This window comes from Hypomesus nipponensis, chromosome 17 (genome assembly GCF_054491055.1).
Source record: "Hypomesus nipponensis isolate SF chromosome 17, ASM5449105v1, whole genome shotgun sequence".
NCBI classification, from domain to species: domain Eukaryota; kingdom Metazoa; phylum Chordata; class Actinopteri; order Osmeriformes; family Osmeridae; genus Hypomesus; species Hypomesus nipponensis.
In genome coordinates this window covers 4,725,232-4,744,691 of record NC_140377.1, presented here as the reverse complement: position 1 = coordinate 4,744,691, position 19,460 = coordinate 4,725,232, and the positions used below count along the sequence as shown (strand labels likewise).

Genomic DNA, 19,460 nt, shown 5'->3' with positions numbered 1-19,460 from the left:
CCCCCCCGAGCGGGACCCCTAATTTGATAAAATCGTGAAATCGATAGCTAAAAAAAGACACCAATAAGAAACATTGTCAGCGCATTGAGGTGGAGAAATGGGGTTATTGACACAGAGAGAGGGCAGAGTGGAATACAATAAAGGCAGAATTCAGTCAATGTCTCAGGGCACACAGAGCAGTCAGGCACTGCTGCCCCATTGTACACGTGTTCCTAACACCCTCCCAAGCCCTCCTAAAAGGCTCATTGTCAGATGGTCTTTCCTCCAGGAGGGAAAGGAAGGTGGCACAGCTCCTGTCCCTAGCTCCAAAACTCTTCTCTTTTACCCGGAGACTGTGTGTCTAAACGAATGCTTTCTTTCAATCTTCCCTTTGTTTCTTTGTATGTGTGTGTGTGTGTGTGTGTGTGCTTGTGTACGGTAAGTGCATGTATGCATATGTGTCTATGTGTGGAAGAGAATGAGGATCCATTTCTTGAACCCACCGTCAGGAAAACTCACAGCTCCCTTCTCTTCTGCTCCATCTTTATTTTTAGAGGCTGGAGGCTGATGAGAGAGAGAGAAGAGAGATTGAAAGCAAGAGAGAGAGAGAGAGAGAGAGAGAGAGAGAGAGAGAGAGAGAGAGAGAGAGAGAGAGAGAGAGAGGAGAGAGAGAGAGAGAGAGAGAGAGAGAGAGAGAGAGAGAGAGAGAGAGAGAGAGAGAGAGAGAGAGAAAGAGAGAGAGCGACAGCATCAGAAGTGAGGAGTGAAGGAGAGGGACGTGAAGAGAGGAGAGAGAAGAGGAGGAGGGCGGAAGGGAGGGAGAGAGGCAGTGTTGGCGCCTCAGAAGAAGTGTAGTGTGGTAAAAAGTAATGCGATGTGATGAGAGCCCTTCCTCTCACTGAGCCGGGAAAGGAAGGGGACGGTGTAGTCACCCTCCCTGCTCGTCACCACGCCAACCTTTCACAGGAGGGGGGGGTGGGGGAAGAGCTTCTCCTGGAAGGGGGCGTATAAAAAGCCAAGCCTGAGAATCCGTCACCACAAACACACCACACACAGACGCGCTCGCGGGCTCCATGACCGCTCTCCCGCTCTCCCTCCCTCCCTCTCACACTCACTCTCTTACCATCCTCACTTTTCTCTCTCACACCATTCAGCTCCTGCTTCTCTGCGTCCTCACTCTCCTTCCTCTCAAGAGGGAGTTTGTGAGTACCAACTGCGTCTGTGCCTGTGCGTGAATGCCTGCTTTCCCTGGATGCGTGGGTCAAAGCGGAATAGTGCGTGAGTGGACGTCTGCCTCTACTTCTGCTTCTGAGTAAGGGGAGCAGCGAGGTGTATCGAGTGTATGTGGGTCTCTCTCTCATCCTCACACACTCGCCACTCCTCCTTTTCTTGGGATCCCCGCGGTCCTTTCCTCGGTGGCAGGCTCCACACACCCAGCAGTCACCATTTCCGCCCCCGGCAGACCCACGCTGGCAGCTCAGCCCCTTCCCCGACTCAGCATCGGGAGGAAGACCCTGGTGGCGGCTGCCGTCGGGGTCATGCTCGTCCTGGTGCTGGTCGTCCTCATCCCCGTGCTGGTCAGCTCCGTGGGCACCGATGCTAGCCACTACGAGATGCTGGGCACCTGCCGCATGGTGTGCGACCCCTACCTCAACAAGGGCACCACGGTGAGCAGCACCAGTTCCAGCGGCATCCAGGCAGAGGCTGAGGCGCTAAGCGACAACAGCAACATGCCGTCCACCCTGGTCCAGGGACCCCAGGGCAAGCCTGGCAGGCCAGGGAAGCCTGGACCTCCGGGGCCTCCTGGAGAGCCCGGGCCACCCGGGCCGGTGGGGCCCCCTGGTGACAGAGGGGACCGGGGCAGGACTGGGATCTTGGGCTTGGGGGGAAACGGAGCTATAAGCACGGCCACCTACAGCACAGTGCCCCGGGTGGCCTTCTACGCAGGGCTAAAGAACCCCCACGAAGGCTACGAGATCCTCAAGTTTGACGACGTAGTCACCAACTTGGGCAACAACTACGATGGCATCTCTGGCAAGTTCATCTGCGTCATTCCCGGCACTTACTTCTTCATATACCACGTGCTGATGAGGGGAGGGGATGGGACCAGCATGTGGGCAGACCTCTGCAAAAACGGCCAGGTGAGTGACCCGGGGTCCCCAGAGACCCAACTCTCAGATCACATCACTGTGCTGGAACTCCTTACTTTGCCTCAGTATTTGTCCCTTTGTTTGTCTTATCACTGCTAACTCCCTTGATGCTCTCTATCTACCTGTTGTCACTGGGTGACTTTGTTGGAAAAATTATATCACACGCCAAGAATCTGATAAATCGGATATTGTATTATGTTGTAGCGACACTTTTGCCGCGGCAAAAGGAGACAGACTATCCTACACGGCGGCATCTTCCGTGTGCCTCTTAAAACTCCCAGATCGGGAGATCGGGAACAGCTGTTGTCACCAAAAGTGCCCAGAAATAACACTGTGTAGTCAGGTGCTACTTGCGTGATCCGATCTGACATTGCCACGTCTGTCTCCTTAATTAAAGTACAGCAACTTCACAGTCATCCGCGTTCAGCAAACGTCCTTTTTTATTTCTGACCTTAAAGTTCCCGTTGTTTCTCTGCTAAAGCTTTTTTTTTTTTTTTTTAAGGTGGGGAGTTTGATTTTGTGTTAAATACACTAGGTCAAGGCCTATGTCATTTTGATTGGCCCAAATATTCTTTCAAAACAACAACAAGAAGAAAAATAATCAATAGCTGAAAAAAATATAAGTGCCGATGTTGAAAATTGAGATTATCCACTGCATTTATTCACTACATTCTATTCATAATTCATGTTGCTTTGAGTACGCGATACGAATTAACTGTATCACAATAGATATTATTATTAGACTAATATTATAGTGATTATTATTACTGTTCCTTCCAGTACTGCTATTAGACTTTTATTAGGATATGCCTACTGTTAATAGTTTTATACGAGGAGCAACTTTAAGGAGATCTGTAGGCTGGTAAAAAATTATTAAGTACAAAATTCTAACCAGCAATACCTTATTGTTGTTAGTGTAGTTTTTCAAGCTTTGAAAGAATATATACCAAGACAATCCTAATCCAAATTTAAGAGACCGCCTTGGAATCATACTGTTCAGGATGTCGTAAGACATAGACGAAAAAGTCGATTTTGTTTGCTTTAAAATAGCCTAATAGACATTTGCATGATGTATTTTATTGTCTTGATGCATCACTTCGTTGTCTGAAAATTGACTTTATACGCCCCAGGGCACGCAGTTAGCTCATGTGTAAGCAGTTCGTGCATTGTGCCAGTTAACTACAGAAGCACGAGGATAATAGGCAGATTGCTTAAACATTATATCAAAACTTTTAGCTTACTTAGGCAACAAGTAATCATGTCTGTCATTGAGTGTTTAGAATTTGGAAAGCATTTATGTTCTTGTCTAATTAAAACGTTGAGTCTGTAATCATTTTATGTCTCTATAAATAGTCAATATCCATAAAGCCCAACTGAGTAGTTTAACTAAGGCTTCCAGAATAATTCGGTGTCCATAAAATTATATATATATATAGTTAGAACATATAGTTTGAGTAAAATAGTTTACAAATAATGTAAAGTGACATGACCATTCATCATATCATCTCCCCATTTACAGTATTGGATATCTGTAGATTTTAGAGGAGGCTGTGTGTCTCTGCCAGGTTTTGGTCCTCTGCTGCACAGTTCAGCCCCTTTGAATTTTAGATGAGGATTTCTATATTAACAATCTTAGCTCGCCTGTCAGAACAGGCCAGGAAGAATAGCCTTGAAAATATAATAATTTCCATTGAATGTAGACAACATTATATAAACTAAGTCTCACACAATAACTTTCTCCCTTGTCGTGGTGACTAAGATTGATATAAACACACAAATGTTGTTGTTTTTTTGTTTTTTTTCTGAATTGGTAGGAGAATCCTGGTGATTGGTTACCTTTGGTCATGGAGGTTAGACTTCTCCATCATCCGCTTACACTCTGCCACAATGTTACTGTTACCAGAGCAACGGTCCGCTGTAGCCGGGCTAGATGTCAGGAAGATGAATCTAATTCCAGAATGGTGTCTGCCATGTTAGAAGCACAAGATCCTTTGTCTCTGCGACTCTGACAAAGCAAGTGGCCTTGTGGGTTTGAGGCTTCAAGCCTGCTGCTGTGGCTTTGGACGTGACCTCCATGAAACCTAAAGGCCAGAGTCAATCCTTAGCATGCTAATTGTTTATGGGAGAAGATAGGAAGTAAGGAAATCGATCACGTGAAGCTTGTGTATATGTAAGTAAACCACTGCAATACTGTTCAATAAATGTTCTTTTTTTGTCCACGTCCCTCACATAGTTTGGTGACTTTCGTTTAGTGATATCATCTCAAGACACTCAATTAACACATTCCAATATCACTAGTACGATTTAGAGGCTGGCAGTAGACCAAGAGTTCATTTTCACCTCACCTTCACATCCTTTCTGTTGGCACATCGCAGATCAAGCTCTCTTCAACCACCTCTGCTACGTTTGCATTAGTTTTGTTTTTCATACCAAGCCCAGTATTGCCAGTCTCTCCCTTACATAGACATCTTAGAGGTTAACTTCTCTGCCCTCGCAAAGTAGTCAAACTTCCCACACAGCAAACACCAAGAGAGGGGGAGTTTTGTGAAGGGCTCTCTCTCTCTAACATCTCACTTGGCAATAACGTTTATGGGCAGTGTAAAAGCGTTGATACATAATAGGCACAGGAGAACATATGTTCCTATAAAGCACCTTCTGTTTTCACTTCATTGTGTTCCCCAGAGGAGGGAGTGGAGGCACTTAAGTTAGACAGAGGCCGTCAGCATCTCCGGGGACCAGGGTAATGTTTATAAAGTGGTAACTGCTTGCCTAATGAAACATGCCTTCTCTATCCGCTTCTATCTCTCCCGGGGGGGGGGGGGGATAGGGACGGGGGGGGGGGGGACTGCGCACACACTAATGCTGCCCTTTTTGCAGTGGATGGTGCAGTATTGCACTGTGCCTATGGGGTTCTGGGCTTGTGGGGCTTGGTAGACCTAAATGGCCCCAGCCCCTGTGGCAATCCCTGCGTAAATGGCTGGGAATGGTTATAAATGTGAGGCTAACTTGTGGTGTGTCAGTGATGAAGTACATACGGGGGAGCTGATGGTTCTATAGCAGCGTCAAGACATTACTCAGCTCAGGATCCAGGCGGAGCCCTGGAGATGGTCAGCACAGGGAATAGGAGACCATGGTAGTATTTTATCATTGTTTCGGTCTAAGAAAAGAAGCCGGTTTGTGAGACCTGCAGTGGTGTGTTTTCGTGTCCTGTCCACCCCAGGGGTTCTCAGAAGTCCTGTCAAACATCGTCGCATGCGCCCTTCTCTCACCCCAACTCTCCTCTGGCTCTCTGATTTGCATTAGAAGAATCCCGACTTTGTTCCCGCGGAACCTTGACACATTTCAAGCCACACCACAGTTTGCTTGTGTTGGTAAGCAGGCGAATGGGAATCTATTTTCGGCAGGGTGTGCTTCATTTGCTTTCAAAGTTCCCCTGTACTGTTTTCCTCTGGCTTCCTTTGGCTTCTTTTTCTTTTTCTGGGTTCTTACTGGCTTGCCAAGTGTTCCAACTCATCCCAAATCTCCTCTGCATGTGTCAGAGTCTCGCTTCCCTGAGTTGGACGAAACCTCAGAGACGAGTCAGAGACAATAAAGACAAATCCATTTCCATGCTACAGAGAGAGAAAACAAGAGAGAAGAGGGGAGTGACAGTTGTGTCTTGCCAAGGAGTCTATCTAATCGTAATTAAAAAAATGTTGAGCCAAATACAGAATGTGTTAGTGCTCCTCCTCTCAGTTCCCTTCTTAATATTGTTATTAATCCGCAAAAACCGTTTCAGAGTTAATTAAAAGCAATGACTTGAGCGTCACTCTCTCAAGAGGGCCATGGTGAATAATCACTCTGTCTCCTTCTTTAATAAGCTACAGCGTCCTCCACGCACATGCATCAACCCTCGCAATTACTGCCCCCTCCTCATACCTTACACACACACACACACACACACACACACACACACACACACACACACACACACACATCTGACTATGCATTGCCCTCCAGCTCTCCTCTGCTCGGTTCATCTTTCCGTAGAAGACAATGAACAATACACAGTTCGATCGACAGCCTTCCTTCTACAATGTGTTCAGGCGAGATCTAATATAACTGAAGCATAAATAAAATAAATGAAAAAAATATTTTCAGATTTTTTTTTTTTTTTTATGTTCATTTTATTTATTTTTTTGCAAAAACCCAGATGGAAACCAGCCTGTGGTCGAGACACTGGGAGACGCTTCCTATCAAGCGCCACCTTTTTCTCCATGTGAAATCTGCAAACATTTTCAACCAGAGCCGAAAAATCCACTCCACACATGACTTTGTGTTACTGTAACTATGGTTCAAGGCAGCAGAAAGAACATGATTTGTTTTTTCCCTGAGGGGGCTGCTGGGATATGTAGTGAAGCTGGTATTTGCGTACGTCTTTCACCTCAAACAATCCATCTCCGACGATCTACCTCCGCACACTCATCTCTAGAGGTTTCTTAAGCTCTTGTGCACATCAGCACAAGATTGTTTCCCCCCGGTTGGTGTGCATCCAGGTGTGACCCATGCAGTGCAGTCACCATGTGGAGCCAATCTCCACAGCACATGGAGCACAGTCTGCCATCTGGATAAAGTCCTGCTGCTTTCTCTCTGTTCACTTTTGTTAATGAAACAGAGAGGAGAGTAAGATAAGATATCATTGTCATGTCACGAAAACAACTTGTTGACTAGACTGAACCCAATACCGCTTCGGTGTTATGGTACTGTTGCCCTGCACAAAAAACCTCTTTCGGTGATGAAGTGCAAACATTACCGCACAGAAAATGGAATTTTCAGATTTATTGAAGATACACTGTCATTAGGAGACTGGTCCTAGTCAACATCGATGTCCGTGGTTCAGTACCAAGGTCAGTTGGTGTGTGTACCGTCCGTGTGCGCATGCAACGAAACATTCTCTGGACCAGACGACTGTCCTGATCCCTGGGTATTGATCTCACTTTAGTGTGTGTGTGTGTGTGTATGACCCAATCAGGCTCTGCCAGAGCCTTTTCTCTGTGATGCACGCTAGGCACTCACTTTATAATCAGCTGGAGAGGTAGCAGAGGAAGACCTTTGGCCTTGATCTAGTGTGTAATTGGACATTGGATTTGACACTCTGCCGAGTGGAACATTAGAAGCAGCCTAATTAGGTGTGGTAGGGCTATTAAATGAAGATTTGCCTGTATGGTTCAGAAATACCACCCAGACTGGAAATGTCAAGGCAGCGCCAAGCTTTCATACACAAAAATGTTGGGGGATGGGTGGAGAAATAATTTAAAGTTTCCAAACTTACTGTAAGGCAGAACAGTTTCCCTCCATGGCACCTCTCATCTCTGCAACCTGTCTCCGGTCTGTTCCGCACACTGTGCAGAGAGCAGTCAGACATCACCAGGAGTGACATCGCTCCTGTCACTTCAGATTGACTGGTTTATGAATAAGGATTGGGACGTTTCTGGCTTTATGAACCAAAAGCATACGCTCTGAAATAGGTTGGCTGGCTGACTCAGGCTTCACAGTGGTGTTCACTCACAAGGCTCCTTCATTATAATGAGGCGATGTACGTGGGATGGAGAAGTGCCCCCGGTGGTGTTCTTCTGTAAACATCTCTCTCAACGCCCCGACATTTCGCCATCTCCCAATTCCCTCCACTCTCACTTCACATCGACACACGGAAGTCGAGGGCTCCAAATGACTCACGGCTCGCTCTTACGTGTTTAACACAGCGTTTCTTTCCCAAACCACGTTTTTTGGGTGATCGGACATCGACAGTGCTCCCAGTTTGAGAGGATGGACGCTTCATGAAAAAGACATGGGCCCCTGCAAAAGTGAAACCACTGGCTCATTAGGGATCTCTTTATAAGGCGACACCTCATAATGCCTCATAACACTTTTCACTTCTACGCTTGAGAATCGTCATTCTTTCCAGTCACGGTTAAAGTGAAAATAGCCTCAGTGGGTACAACGTTGTCACCCCATTGTTGACCGGAATTCTAGTGTGCAGGCTTGTGATGAGACGTCATGTCCTCGGCCTGGGCAGACAGAGCTCGGCTCCCAGTAATTGACTGGCTGGGGTGAGTCATGAAGGAGCGGGCGAGAGAGGCCGGGACGAGGGTCAGAGTGGACGCCTCTCTCCTCCTCTCCTCTCTCCCTTGACAAGTCTATCCCGAGCGATTGTTCCTCCTCGTTCTCGTCGACGCAGCGTCGGCGGTTTCTGCCGTCATTCTGATATGCAGCTTTGAATCTATTGGACGGAGCAGGTCTTAGACATGTAATCCTCATGATATTAGGCTTTTTTTCCAGCTTCGATTGACTTTACCTACTGTAATGTGTGTTAGAATGTATGAAAATCTGGTTGAAACAACGATTCAAAGAAGGGATGTCCACAAAGGTGCAAACAGGACAGCTGGTGTGATTAATTCACAAAGCTTTTCCGTGGTTCTTCGAGACAGATGGTGACTCTCGTGTTGCCATCTCTTTTTCTGAACAACTCATCACGTTTCTAATCAGGATCTTGCCGCAAGGGAAGTAATAGCACAAGAAAGTACCAGAATTGACACCATGACAACCCACTCTGTGTGTGCGTGTGTCTGTGTGAGTGTACGTTTAGCAGAGGAGTAAGCCATGTAAACCCGTTGACAAGGTAGCTGAGCCACAATCAGGCATGCAGCTCACGGTTTTGATGTTCAAACCCCAATTAGGCGGAGGAACAGTGGGGTTTACAGACGGCCAACAGAGGCGATGGATCTAAAATGGAGGCTTAGCTTAACCGTGTGTCAACAAGTGCCTGTCAAAGAGATGTCACCCAGGAGCTGCCCTCCATCCACATCTGTCCTTGTCACTCCCCCTGACTAAGGCTCTCATAACAGATCGGAACAGAAGGCGGGACATCACAGGCTGTCACCGGTGCTCCAGCCACAGATAGGCCACAGCCATGTTCTCGTTTATCAAAAAAGGACGTATCATGATATGGGTTTGGACCTCCTCTTTAGCGACGTTTGAGATCAGGAAACAATGCCCTGACCGCAGCTGTGCACTGACGATAAAGCGATGTGTCAGTGGAAACAAGAATGATTTGCAACATCGCACAAGTAATTACAATCAGCCGAGGAACAGTGGCATTTAGCATGCAAAAACCTGTCATGCTCTTGTGTCGGTGTCCTATTAGAGATGTAAGCACTGTCATTACTGATGATGTGACATTCATAGTCAGGTTCATTCACACGCGGAGGAGATCCTGTCTGGACTTGCGCTCTGCTGTCTGTTACCTCAGCTCAAGCCCAGACAGCCTGTGTTTTCCAGACACAGACGCCACATGAGGACTATTTTGTCATGAGCGCCACAGCGACTAAGAGCGGATGCTAACATGCGTGAAGCTATTTGGGGGAGAACTCCCTTTTCCACCGCTCCCCATGACTGGAGCAGGCCCTCACAGAAGCATGCTTTGTTTGTCTTTCATCTACTGTGTCAAGGTCGCGTTGCCTGTTTGATGTTGGTTCCCTCCCTTGCCCCCTACTCTCTCTCTCTCTCTCTCTCTCTCTCTCTGTCTCACTCTCTTTCTTTTCCAAGTATCTCAAAGGTCAAACCTCATGCACCTAGCAAGGAGGATATCTGCATTGTGTCGACTTTTGCAGTGGAGTGAGGGTTCAAAGTGTTGCTCATGCTGTTACTGTCTCAAAATTAAGGGTGCCAAAAACACTTAGATTAAATCCATTAGAGATGAACTGACCCTAGCCAGACATCAAGAGAGACCTCTGGTTTAGGTGGGCCCACAACACCTGTTTTTGTTTTTAGATTAAAACTGCATTTTCATTTCACAATCATTTAAAAAACCGTGACACAAACCGAAGAAAATGTATTAAAATATCATCAAGAAAAAATCATATCATCAGATGTCTTAGTAAGGTTCTGTGTGAACATTAAAACAAACATGAACAAATAAAAATTAAATCCCTGAATTACAAATCCCCCTGAGCCCCCCCGCCCCTGATGCCCCCCCCCCCTCGAGCCCACAAGTCACCCTCTAATAAAAGAGTGTTGACTTTGTGTGTTCAGGGCGAATCACCCCGTATTAATATGCACTCCGTCACAGAATCTGTGAGGGAGTCTTTGTTTGCACATCGATATGAGCCTTGCTAGATTTAATCAGGAGGATAAACAATAAAAAAAGGAAGAGCAGTAGCCTATACGTAATGTACAATATTCCATACAGCCTGCATGCTCCTCTGAGCACAGCGGAGATGACCCAGATGAAGCATTGCTTCCCCCGTGTCTCTGCAGTGGGAGATGACTGGAGAGACCCACAGGAGCTGGAGACACCATGCCTGTTTTGTTTCTGTAAAACTTTGGGAGAGTGATTGTTTTTCTCCTCTGATAGTCATTATGCTGAAAATGATGGAGCGTTTACGAGACACTGGATGTTTCATGGTAATTCAATGTCACTCACATCAGAGGCCAGTTTTGACAGGTTTGAAATAATGAATCCAGAAGATCTCCCTTATGGTTGTGTAACACCACACTGGCTGAGGAAAATGTATCTGCAGTTTGGACATCTGGAAAAAAAACGATTTCATCATAATGCCTTGCGATCGGTTGCATTACGCCCTGAATTGCAAATCCCTTTGCCCATGAAATTGATTAGTACGTAGTTAATTTCCAGTGGCTTTCAACACATTCCTGACAATGCTAGGTTTGGGGCCCTGGCCCTGGTGTCAGTCAGAGGTCTCTGCCAATGCCCAGGACCTCGGATCAGTCGATAACAGGGTTGTTTGAGGCTCCCTGGTTAAACGGCCCAATTAATTATCCGTCCTCCATGCCACCTGTTTCACCAGCTTGACGGCACTAGCTCAAAAGCCCAGAACTGGGGCCCTGCCCAGACGTTATGGGAATACTTTAAAGAACATGTAGACTCACATCCAGAGATTTGATGCTGTGAAAACAGCATGCACTTCTAGGGTTAGGACAGCCATTTTGTTCCGGATGATAATGATTGTAAGATGTAGATAATAATTGGGTTCCCTTTTTGGCAGACTATTATCGACCATCTCTATCCCATTCAGTCCTTCATTTACCGATCCAGAACTTGAAAAATTCTTCTGAAATAATCTCCATGATTTCAAAGGATGTTTTTGTATTCGTACTGGACATATTTTAACACTGCTTCCTGTCTAAAGGTGTCCTTGACATTGCTGGTTGTACCGCACGACAAAGTGACGTGGAAGTATTATCTATCCATATCATTTCAACATCAATAGATGAGCACTCCTTTCACATGGATGGACACACATGTGTTACTGTTTGACTATTTCAGCAGCTGGTTCACACGGCAGCCTGCGCTGCATGCTCTCCAGCACACGGGGACATGCTTCATGTGGAGCGTGTTATGAGACAGGTCAGAGGTCACTGAGAACCTGGTCCGAAGCCACTGTCACTGTTGGGAGCCCAAGCTTCCAACAGTGCTTCCAAATCAGAATCAGAAGGGATTTTATTCGCCATGAATGTTTGCACAGACAAGGAATTTACTTTGGCAGAAAGGTGCATACATTAAAACATATAGGAATCTTGAAACTTAAATATGTGGTCTAACTATATAAAAGGAGCAAAGTCTAGCTAACACTAAGGGGATTTAGAATAAAATATAAAATATAAGTAGCCATAATTTACAATCTAACCTAAAAATACAGATAGTGCAAAGAGAAAAGGATAAATGCACAGTTAGTAAAAATATAAAGAGATGAGTTGTGTTCTGTGTTCTTAAGGTGTGGACACTGATCTCCCCACCCCTCCCCTTCCCTCCCCTCCCCTCCCCTCCCCTCCCCTCCCCTCCCCTCCCCTCCCCTCCCCTCCCCTCCCCTCCCCTCCCCTCCCCTCCCCTCCCCTCCCCTCCCCTCCCCACCCCTCCCCTTCCCTCCCCTCCGTCTGCCCCTCTCAGGTGCGGGCCAGCGCTATAGCGCAAGACGCAGACCAGAACTACGACTACGCCTCCAACAGCGTCATCCTCCACCTGGACGCAGGCGACGAGGTCTACATCAAGCTGGACGGGGGCAAGGCCCACGGGGGCAACAACAACAAGTACAGCACCTTCTCTGGGTTCATCCTCTACGCCGACTGAAACCCCACGCCCAGCGCCCTGCAAACAGAGACAGACTCCGAGGGACAAAAGAGAGATTAAGATAAGAGAAGAAGAGGGTTGTCATGGGGGGGGGGGGGGGGGTGAGAGGGTTCAAAGACGGAAATCGTTCAAAGTTTGACAGATTCTCTCCATCCATACACTTTTGCAAACACAAATCAATCACTATTCAAGGTTCCTCCGCTCAGTCTGTATGTGAAGTGCTGGAGGGCTGGAGGGCTGGAGGGCTGGAGGGCTGGAGGGCTGGAGGGCTGGAGGGCTGGAGGGCTGGAGGGCTGGAGGGCTGGAGGGCTGGAGGGCTGGCGTTGGGGGAGTTAGGGAGGAAGGCGCTTTGCTCCCCTCTTTGTCCTACTCCAACCTATTAGATGCCCTACGCTTTCAGAGTAATCCTCTATGAACCACGCTGGAAAGGAACCCACAGCTGCAGATCCTCTCGTCTCCTTACTCCACCATGGAGCCAGCTACAGTTGTCTCTGGACTCAGAGGACCAATCGTCTCCTGCTTGTTGTTGTGTGCTTTTCCCCTTAAAATATCAGTGTTTTACTTTTGCCAAGATGAATATCTACACAAAAGAGGATATTAAAAGATGTTCGTACCCTTGTGAGAAAACCTTGTTTTTTGAGCGAATGTGATGGTTGGGATGTGGACTGTAAGATGGGTCAGTCGTCTGGAGGGAAGATGAACTGTCCAGGACAGCGTGGTATGTTATCACATCAAATCAGTGATGTTCTACATTTGACTTGCATCTCGTTCTTTCCTCTGTGGCCATAAAGGTGTGATTTGTGGTTGAATGTTGTTCACATACCGAGCACATTATGCTGAGAACAGTATGGTCCTTATTTTCCCTGTGTCTATAAAGAAAACATCACAGAATCCTGAAACATTAACCTTCTTCCACCCCCTCTCATGTTCGTCCACACAAGAATGTCTTGTGGAGGTAAAAAAAAATGGATGCTATATTAGATGTTCTAGTTTTTATGTAGCTATACTTTCCTGGTCTTTCGATGCAAATGTTCAGATTTAAGAGGCAACCTATTTTAAAAAGAACTGTTTATCCAATTATTTCGCTCTGACCTCTAACATTCTGACAAACTTGATCTAAAAAGGGAGATGAAGAGAGGGAGAGAGGGAGAAAGAGAGGGAGGGAGAAAGAGAAAGAAGGAGGGAGGCAAACAAGCTATTTCCGTTTTTAAGTTATGGCATTACAGTAACAGAGCCAAATCTTAGTTTTTGCTGTCTCTGAGGCTTCACTGGATGTCATCCGTTCATTAGCTGCATATATTCACTGGCACATACAGGCATTATGGTAATATTTACTGAACATGGCGGGCTGACAGCTTGGTTCAGAATTAAATTGATTGGTTGAATGACATGGCCTGTTATCATTGTGTGTGTGTGTTTGTGTGTGTGTGTGTGTGTGTGTGTGTGTGCGTACGCACGCATGTGTGCGTGCCTGCATGCACACTCAAAAGTGTAAATGTGTTTGTGTAAATCTGTGAGCATTATAGCATGTGCTGTGCCATTGCTACATTGTTATTTTCAGAGTTATTCTGTGCCGCAGCCAATGACATATATGTATTTTATTCAGCCAATGAGATTGCATTACTTACAACATGGAGGGGGCCCTCTATAGATATGATGAGAAGAACAAACAGCTTGTAAATGAAATCTATGCTATGTTTGTCAATCTTATTTTATCTTTTGGAATTGTTGAATACATTTAAATAATAAATGGGATTTTTGGAGCCATTTGCCTCAAGAGAATCATTGCAACCCAAATAAGCCAATTGGTAAATGATGTGGAGAGGACCAAAATGAAAGCAGAACTATCTAAACTGCAAACAGCACAACTTCAAAGTCTTAGTTTTTTTCTTGTTTGTTTGAAAAATGCATTTATACAATTGCCTGTCGGTGCAAGCATGAAACAGATCCTATCACCAATGCCGTCATCTCTCTTCTCTCAAATCAGACACGCGGGGCTGATTGAGGGTGATAGGACCAGCCAGTGTGTGTGTGGGGGGGGGGGGGGGGGGGGGAGGGGGAGAGGGGGTGATGGTGCGACTGTTTTTCTCACTCCTCAGTGTTCTCCTGCAGAGATTCTGTGGATCTGTAAAGGTGGGCTCGGAGATAAAGACCCAGAGAGGAACAATCTGTGAAATATAATGGCCGTGTAGAGTGGTGAGCCGCCCTGGAGGAGAACCGGTGCCGGGGCCAATCTGCAATCACGCGTCTATTTACTGATCCCCATCAACAGAGGAGTGATGGATCCAACCATCCAACCACAGGAAAGAGACCGGAGAAGAGAAGGGACGGAGGGAGATAGAAGACAGAAGCGGACGGGATTGTGACGGAGATGGATGGAGAGCGGAGAATTAGAGTCGGAGGAACGGAGAGAGAAAAGGGAGGAGAGACACTGAGGAGAGGACAAACAGAGGCAGGCAGGGGGGTGGGTGGGGGTGGGGGTCTGATCCAGATCGGGGACTGGGGGGGAGAACAGGGTGAATTGTTTTTAAGGGGTGCTGTGAAAGCTCTTCCAGGGGTTCGGGCGCTGTCAGGAGGGATTAGCTCGGGCCCAGTGGGGAGAGGGAGGCAGAGAGGAGCTGGGATTGGACGAGTGTCACCCGAGTCGAGCAGGCAGAAATTAGATGTGACACGAGCGGTAACACAGGCCTGCTCTGCTCTTCAGGAAGGCAACCAATGTCCACCTCGACGCCCCCTAATGTCTCTCCCAAAGCTAAGCACCAAGGACCAGTGTACACTGGCACTCGTTCAGAAAACAGAGAGTCTAAAAGCTCAAATCTCTTTTACTTTCTTCTCTTGCTCGCTCCCCTCCGTCCCTCTTTCTGTACCCTCCGAGCCGGCCTCTAACCTGCTCTGACAACCATAAGGGTTAGCAAAAACAACACAGCTGGCGTCCTCCCGCGCACGCGTGCTTCTCTGCGGCACTCTTCACTACGGCGCACGACACACTCTGATACTGTCACCTCCACAACGTCACCCTGGGTGCTGCTTGCTCTTGCTCGCACCCATGATCCTCTCTGTCACACCGGGCCGAGGCGGAGGCAGAAGCCTTTTCAAGTTGCGTCTGGACGGCTACGGACGCCTGTCCAGGTATGACTCACTCCCCTGGCTAGCAAGAGAGAGAGAGAGAGAGAGAGAGAGAGAGAGAGAGAGAGAGAGAGAGAGAGAGAGAGAGAGAGAGAGGGAGAGAGACAACATTTTAGAAAGAGAGTGAGAAACATGTAGACAAGGAGAGAGAGGGAGGTCTACGGCTCTAGCTTTCAGTCTTGATATTGCCAGTTGTGGTATGACCATGTTGTGTCACGTCTCCGTGCCGTGACGACAGGCTCAACATCCCAGTGACATGTCTAACCACTGGGCTAGAACACGTTAACCCTTCACGGGCTGACACTCCTGCCTGTCATACCTCTCTCAGCCAACTCCACCACACCTCTCCTCTGTTCCACAGTAGCTGGGCCATCACAGCGTACTGCGGCCCCTCTGGCCAGAGGCTCTCAAACGCTACTTAAGCCACGTCACAGGAAGGTCAGGGGACAGGGTGCAGTGTGTTTCTCTCTCAGAGTGTCAACACATGGCCATGTTCTCACGAAACCGTGTCTCCAGGGAGGCTGCGGAAAAGCACGGCAAAATGCCTCCAAACAAACATCCAACACGGCTTTTTCCCCCCCTCACTTCAGCGAACTGAGAGTACTTGTGACCTTTGAAATGTCGGTTCCCCCAGGTGCTTTACACAAACCCCTCAGAGTCAACGACGAGTCTAGGGGGACACGCTTTGAACAGAAATCAAACTGTTATCTGACACTCCGTGACTGTCTGGTAGAGATGACGAGCATTTGTGGGTATGGAACTAATCAGAACAGAATACAATAAATCACAGCGAGTGTGTTTAGAGTGGGAGAGGAGCACTGTACAGACTGAAACAGAGATGTAAACAGTCTCTCCATCACCACTAGCTACTGTCAGATCAGCCGCCGAGATGGTTAGCACCCAACCTGATTGGTTAAAGACGTGGGTGGTGGCAAGCGGAGACATACAGGCCACATGTATCTCATTAACCTGTGTGTGTATTTGTGTACGTGCTCGTGAAGGGATGTGTGCGTGTGTATGTTTGTGTGCGCGAATGTGTGTCTGTTTATAGACATCGATCTGCGGAGAGCCAGAGGGCAGGTGTTGCCGGAGACCCCCTCTGTACACAGACACGCTCCCTCCCCCACCTCCAGAGCAGATGAAGAGAACACTGGGAGATGTTTCTACAAGACAACTGACACACAAAGCCAATAAACACAATGCGTGCACGACCTTCTCCGAAGCAGCGAGCCCTGGTGCGATGTATCCACGCACAATGTTCTGTTTCTCCGACGCTGACATAACAAGCAGACACTTGCCTAACTTCCGTAGAAGAAATCTGTCAGTAATTAGTAATCATCCCTGAAATATCTCTGCCCCTGCTGCTCCGGTCGGATGCCTGGGTGGCAGAGGGGGCGTGGCCACCTGTGAAGAGTGTGGAGAGAGGCAGGAAGGGCATGGGGGGGGGTCTGGAACAGGCCGGGCCGGGGGAGACAGACATCTGTGATCAACACACGCCTGTGTCAATGCAGGAGTCTTTTCATAGTGCAGGCTACAATACAGCCCACACACAAGCCCGATCTGGAAAAGGTAGGTATGTGAGAACGTGTTTTAGCAACTGTTATCAAATCAGCCAAAGTACAGTAACTGTATGTGGTCCAAGACAAATATAACAAAAGGGTTCACTGACAGGCAACACGTTTATATAAACAACGGTTGACAGAAAAGTTCAATTTGCCGAAAAGGAGAAACCACCTAATAAAACAAAATACACTGCGTGTATTTGGAGTGTACATTTGTACACACACACACACACACACAAGCTCACGCACACACATCCACGCACGCTTCTACAGTCTCTCAGCTCCCTAAGCGGCAGGTAGCAGTGGTCCAGACCGCGTGGCTGAGATGAGTGATGTGACACGTTTTTCAGGAACACGGAGGAGGAGATAGAAGACTCTCGGGGGCCCGACCGTGAGCCAATACAGATAGAGAGCTGTGGGGCCCTGGCATCACCACTGTAGGACTCTGACATTCAGCAAGCCCCTTCCAAACACACACACACAAACGCCCCTCGCCATGGGTAAAGGCCAACATTTATCTGTAGCGTGGGGTGCACTGTGCTCTTCACTGCAGACCCGACAGGGTGACTGTTCCTGTCAGGAATGTGCAGGCGGGGACGCTCAGACAACACAGTGAACGACCCATAACAAAGCCTGAAGAAGCCTAAACTCATCGCCTTCGCGAGTTCCGTCGGTACGAGGCAAAGCGCCGCACAGCCACAGACCACGAGTGTCTCCAAGGTAATGGATGGGTTGTGAGGAGAGAGGGGAGAAAAGACAGAGAGAGAAAGAGAGAGAGAGAGAGAGAGAGAGAGAGAGAGAGAGAGAGAGAGAGAGAGAGAGAGAGAGAGAGAGAGAGAGAGAGAATGGAGAGAATGGAGAGAGGAGAAAGAAGAGCCTTGAGAGTTGGCAATTAAGAGTCTCCACCTTCTACACATTCACCGCCAGTCCCATCTCCCCGGCAACGACAATTTAAGTTGGACTCACTGAGAGGATGCTAAAGGAGTCGTACTCCCCAAGGTAGGACACACACACACACAAAAACACACGCACACATAAACACATAAACACAAACTAAAGGGAAGGGTTCCGTAGAGAACTTCTGAGAGCCATCTGCCATACTAGGCCATGTGCCCACAACTTTGCCCTTCTATTCTATTTTCTCTGACAGGATCGAAGCTTTTATTCTGGAACATTTTGACACCAGGCTGTGGAACGTGCATTGGAAAACATACACCTTCATACAACACAGTCATGTCCGTTGAAAAATACAGTCTCAGGCATTTGGACACACCTCAGTGTCATCCTGCTGTTCTGGATCCATGATGAGATAGCAGGCGCAACTTGGATTCTATTAGCTGAACACAGAACGTTGGCACCTAAAGACAAAATGGAAACATCTGACAATTTTAATGCGAATGCAGACACACTCACACAAACAGACACAGACACACGCACACACAGTCACAAACAGACACACGCACACACAGTCACAAACAGACACACACACACGCACACAAGCCAAAAGCTTGTGCCAACCAGAGGAGCACCATTAAGTCCCAGCGCGAGCTCCGTCCCATCTCAAAGGTCAGAGGCATGCAGAGCTGTGAGGGTGTGGGGGGACAGACCAACCGCACTGGGAAATGTCAGCATGTCAACGGATTACCGTCACTGCCGGCAAAGTTTGGCAGTGCCTGACTGTCACAGTTAAAGGCCAGATAATCTATTGTGGCTAATTGAGCCTGTGGACTGTATGTAGGCATGGACCATGCTAAAAAGGTCCAGGGCTGTCCTAGAGGTGCTATGAATCCAACTCTGTGCCATTTACAAGGAACTAATAAAGGATGTACAAAAAAAAACTGCCAACTCTAGCATTTGTTTGAAAGTTCATTGGACTCTGGCCAGAGACAGAGAGAAAATGTGTAACAGGAAAATATTATTTTCGAGCCAAATGCAAACAGAAACGTGTAAACATCTAAAGAAAGAATTTGAGAGACAAGAACAAGTATCCCAAAATCGTTGGTCTTGAATGAGCTGAATGAAACACTGTGAGTAAGCACACACACAAATTCAAACACAGCTGTGGCACCCATATACACTTAGACATACAGAAACACACACACACACACACATATCTACAAGAAAAAAGCTGAAAGCTGGCCTGGGGCTTGCTAAAGGATGCGTCCTCTCAGCCACATTCATCTTGAACCGGGAGCCAGGGAGCTAGCTACCAGGTTCTGCATTTACATGTAGTCATTTAGCAGACACTCCAGAGCGACTCACAGTAAGTACAGGGACATTCCCCCAGGCAAGTAGGGTGAAGTGCCTTGCCCAGAGACACAACATCATTTGGCACGGCTGGGAATCAAACCGGCAACCTTCTGATTGGTAGCCCAATTCGCTAACCACTCAGAGACACAAGCCCCATACATTACAGATACTGTTCACACAACAGGGACTGGCTAAATTACCTAATAGGGTAAACATACATTGATAGCTGAACAACCAGCAGAGAAATATCCGTCTTCTGCCTTAAAG

The 19,460-nt window shown here is 47.5% G+C and overlaps 1 protein-coding gene across 1 annotated transcript; it reads left to right on the top strand.

The window, feature by feature from the left end:
- The first annotated feature begins 1,499 nt into the window (after positions 1–1,499).
- c1ql1l2 (complement component 1, q subcomponent-like 1-like 2) lies at positions 1,500–12,255 on the top strand. Its single transcript, XM_084677819.1, has 2 exons — positions 1,500–2,120; positions 12,076–12,255. Exons 1-2 carry the CDS (start codon positions 1,518–1,520, stop codon positions 12,253–12,255), a joined length of 783 nt encoding a protein of 260 aa, XP_084533945.1. The 5' UTR covers positions 1,500–1,517.
- Positions 12,256–19,460: the final 7,205 nt, after the last annotated feature.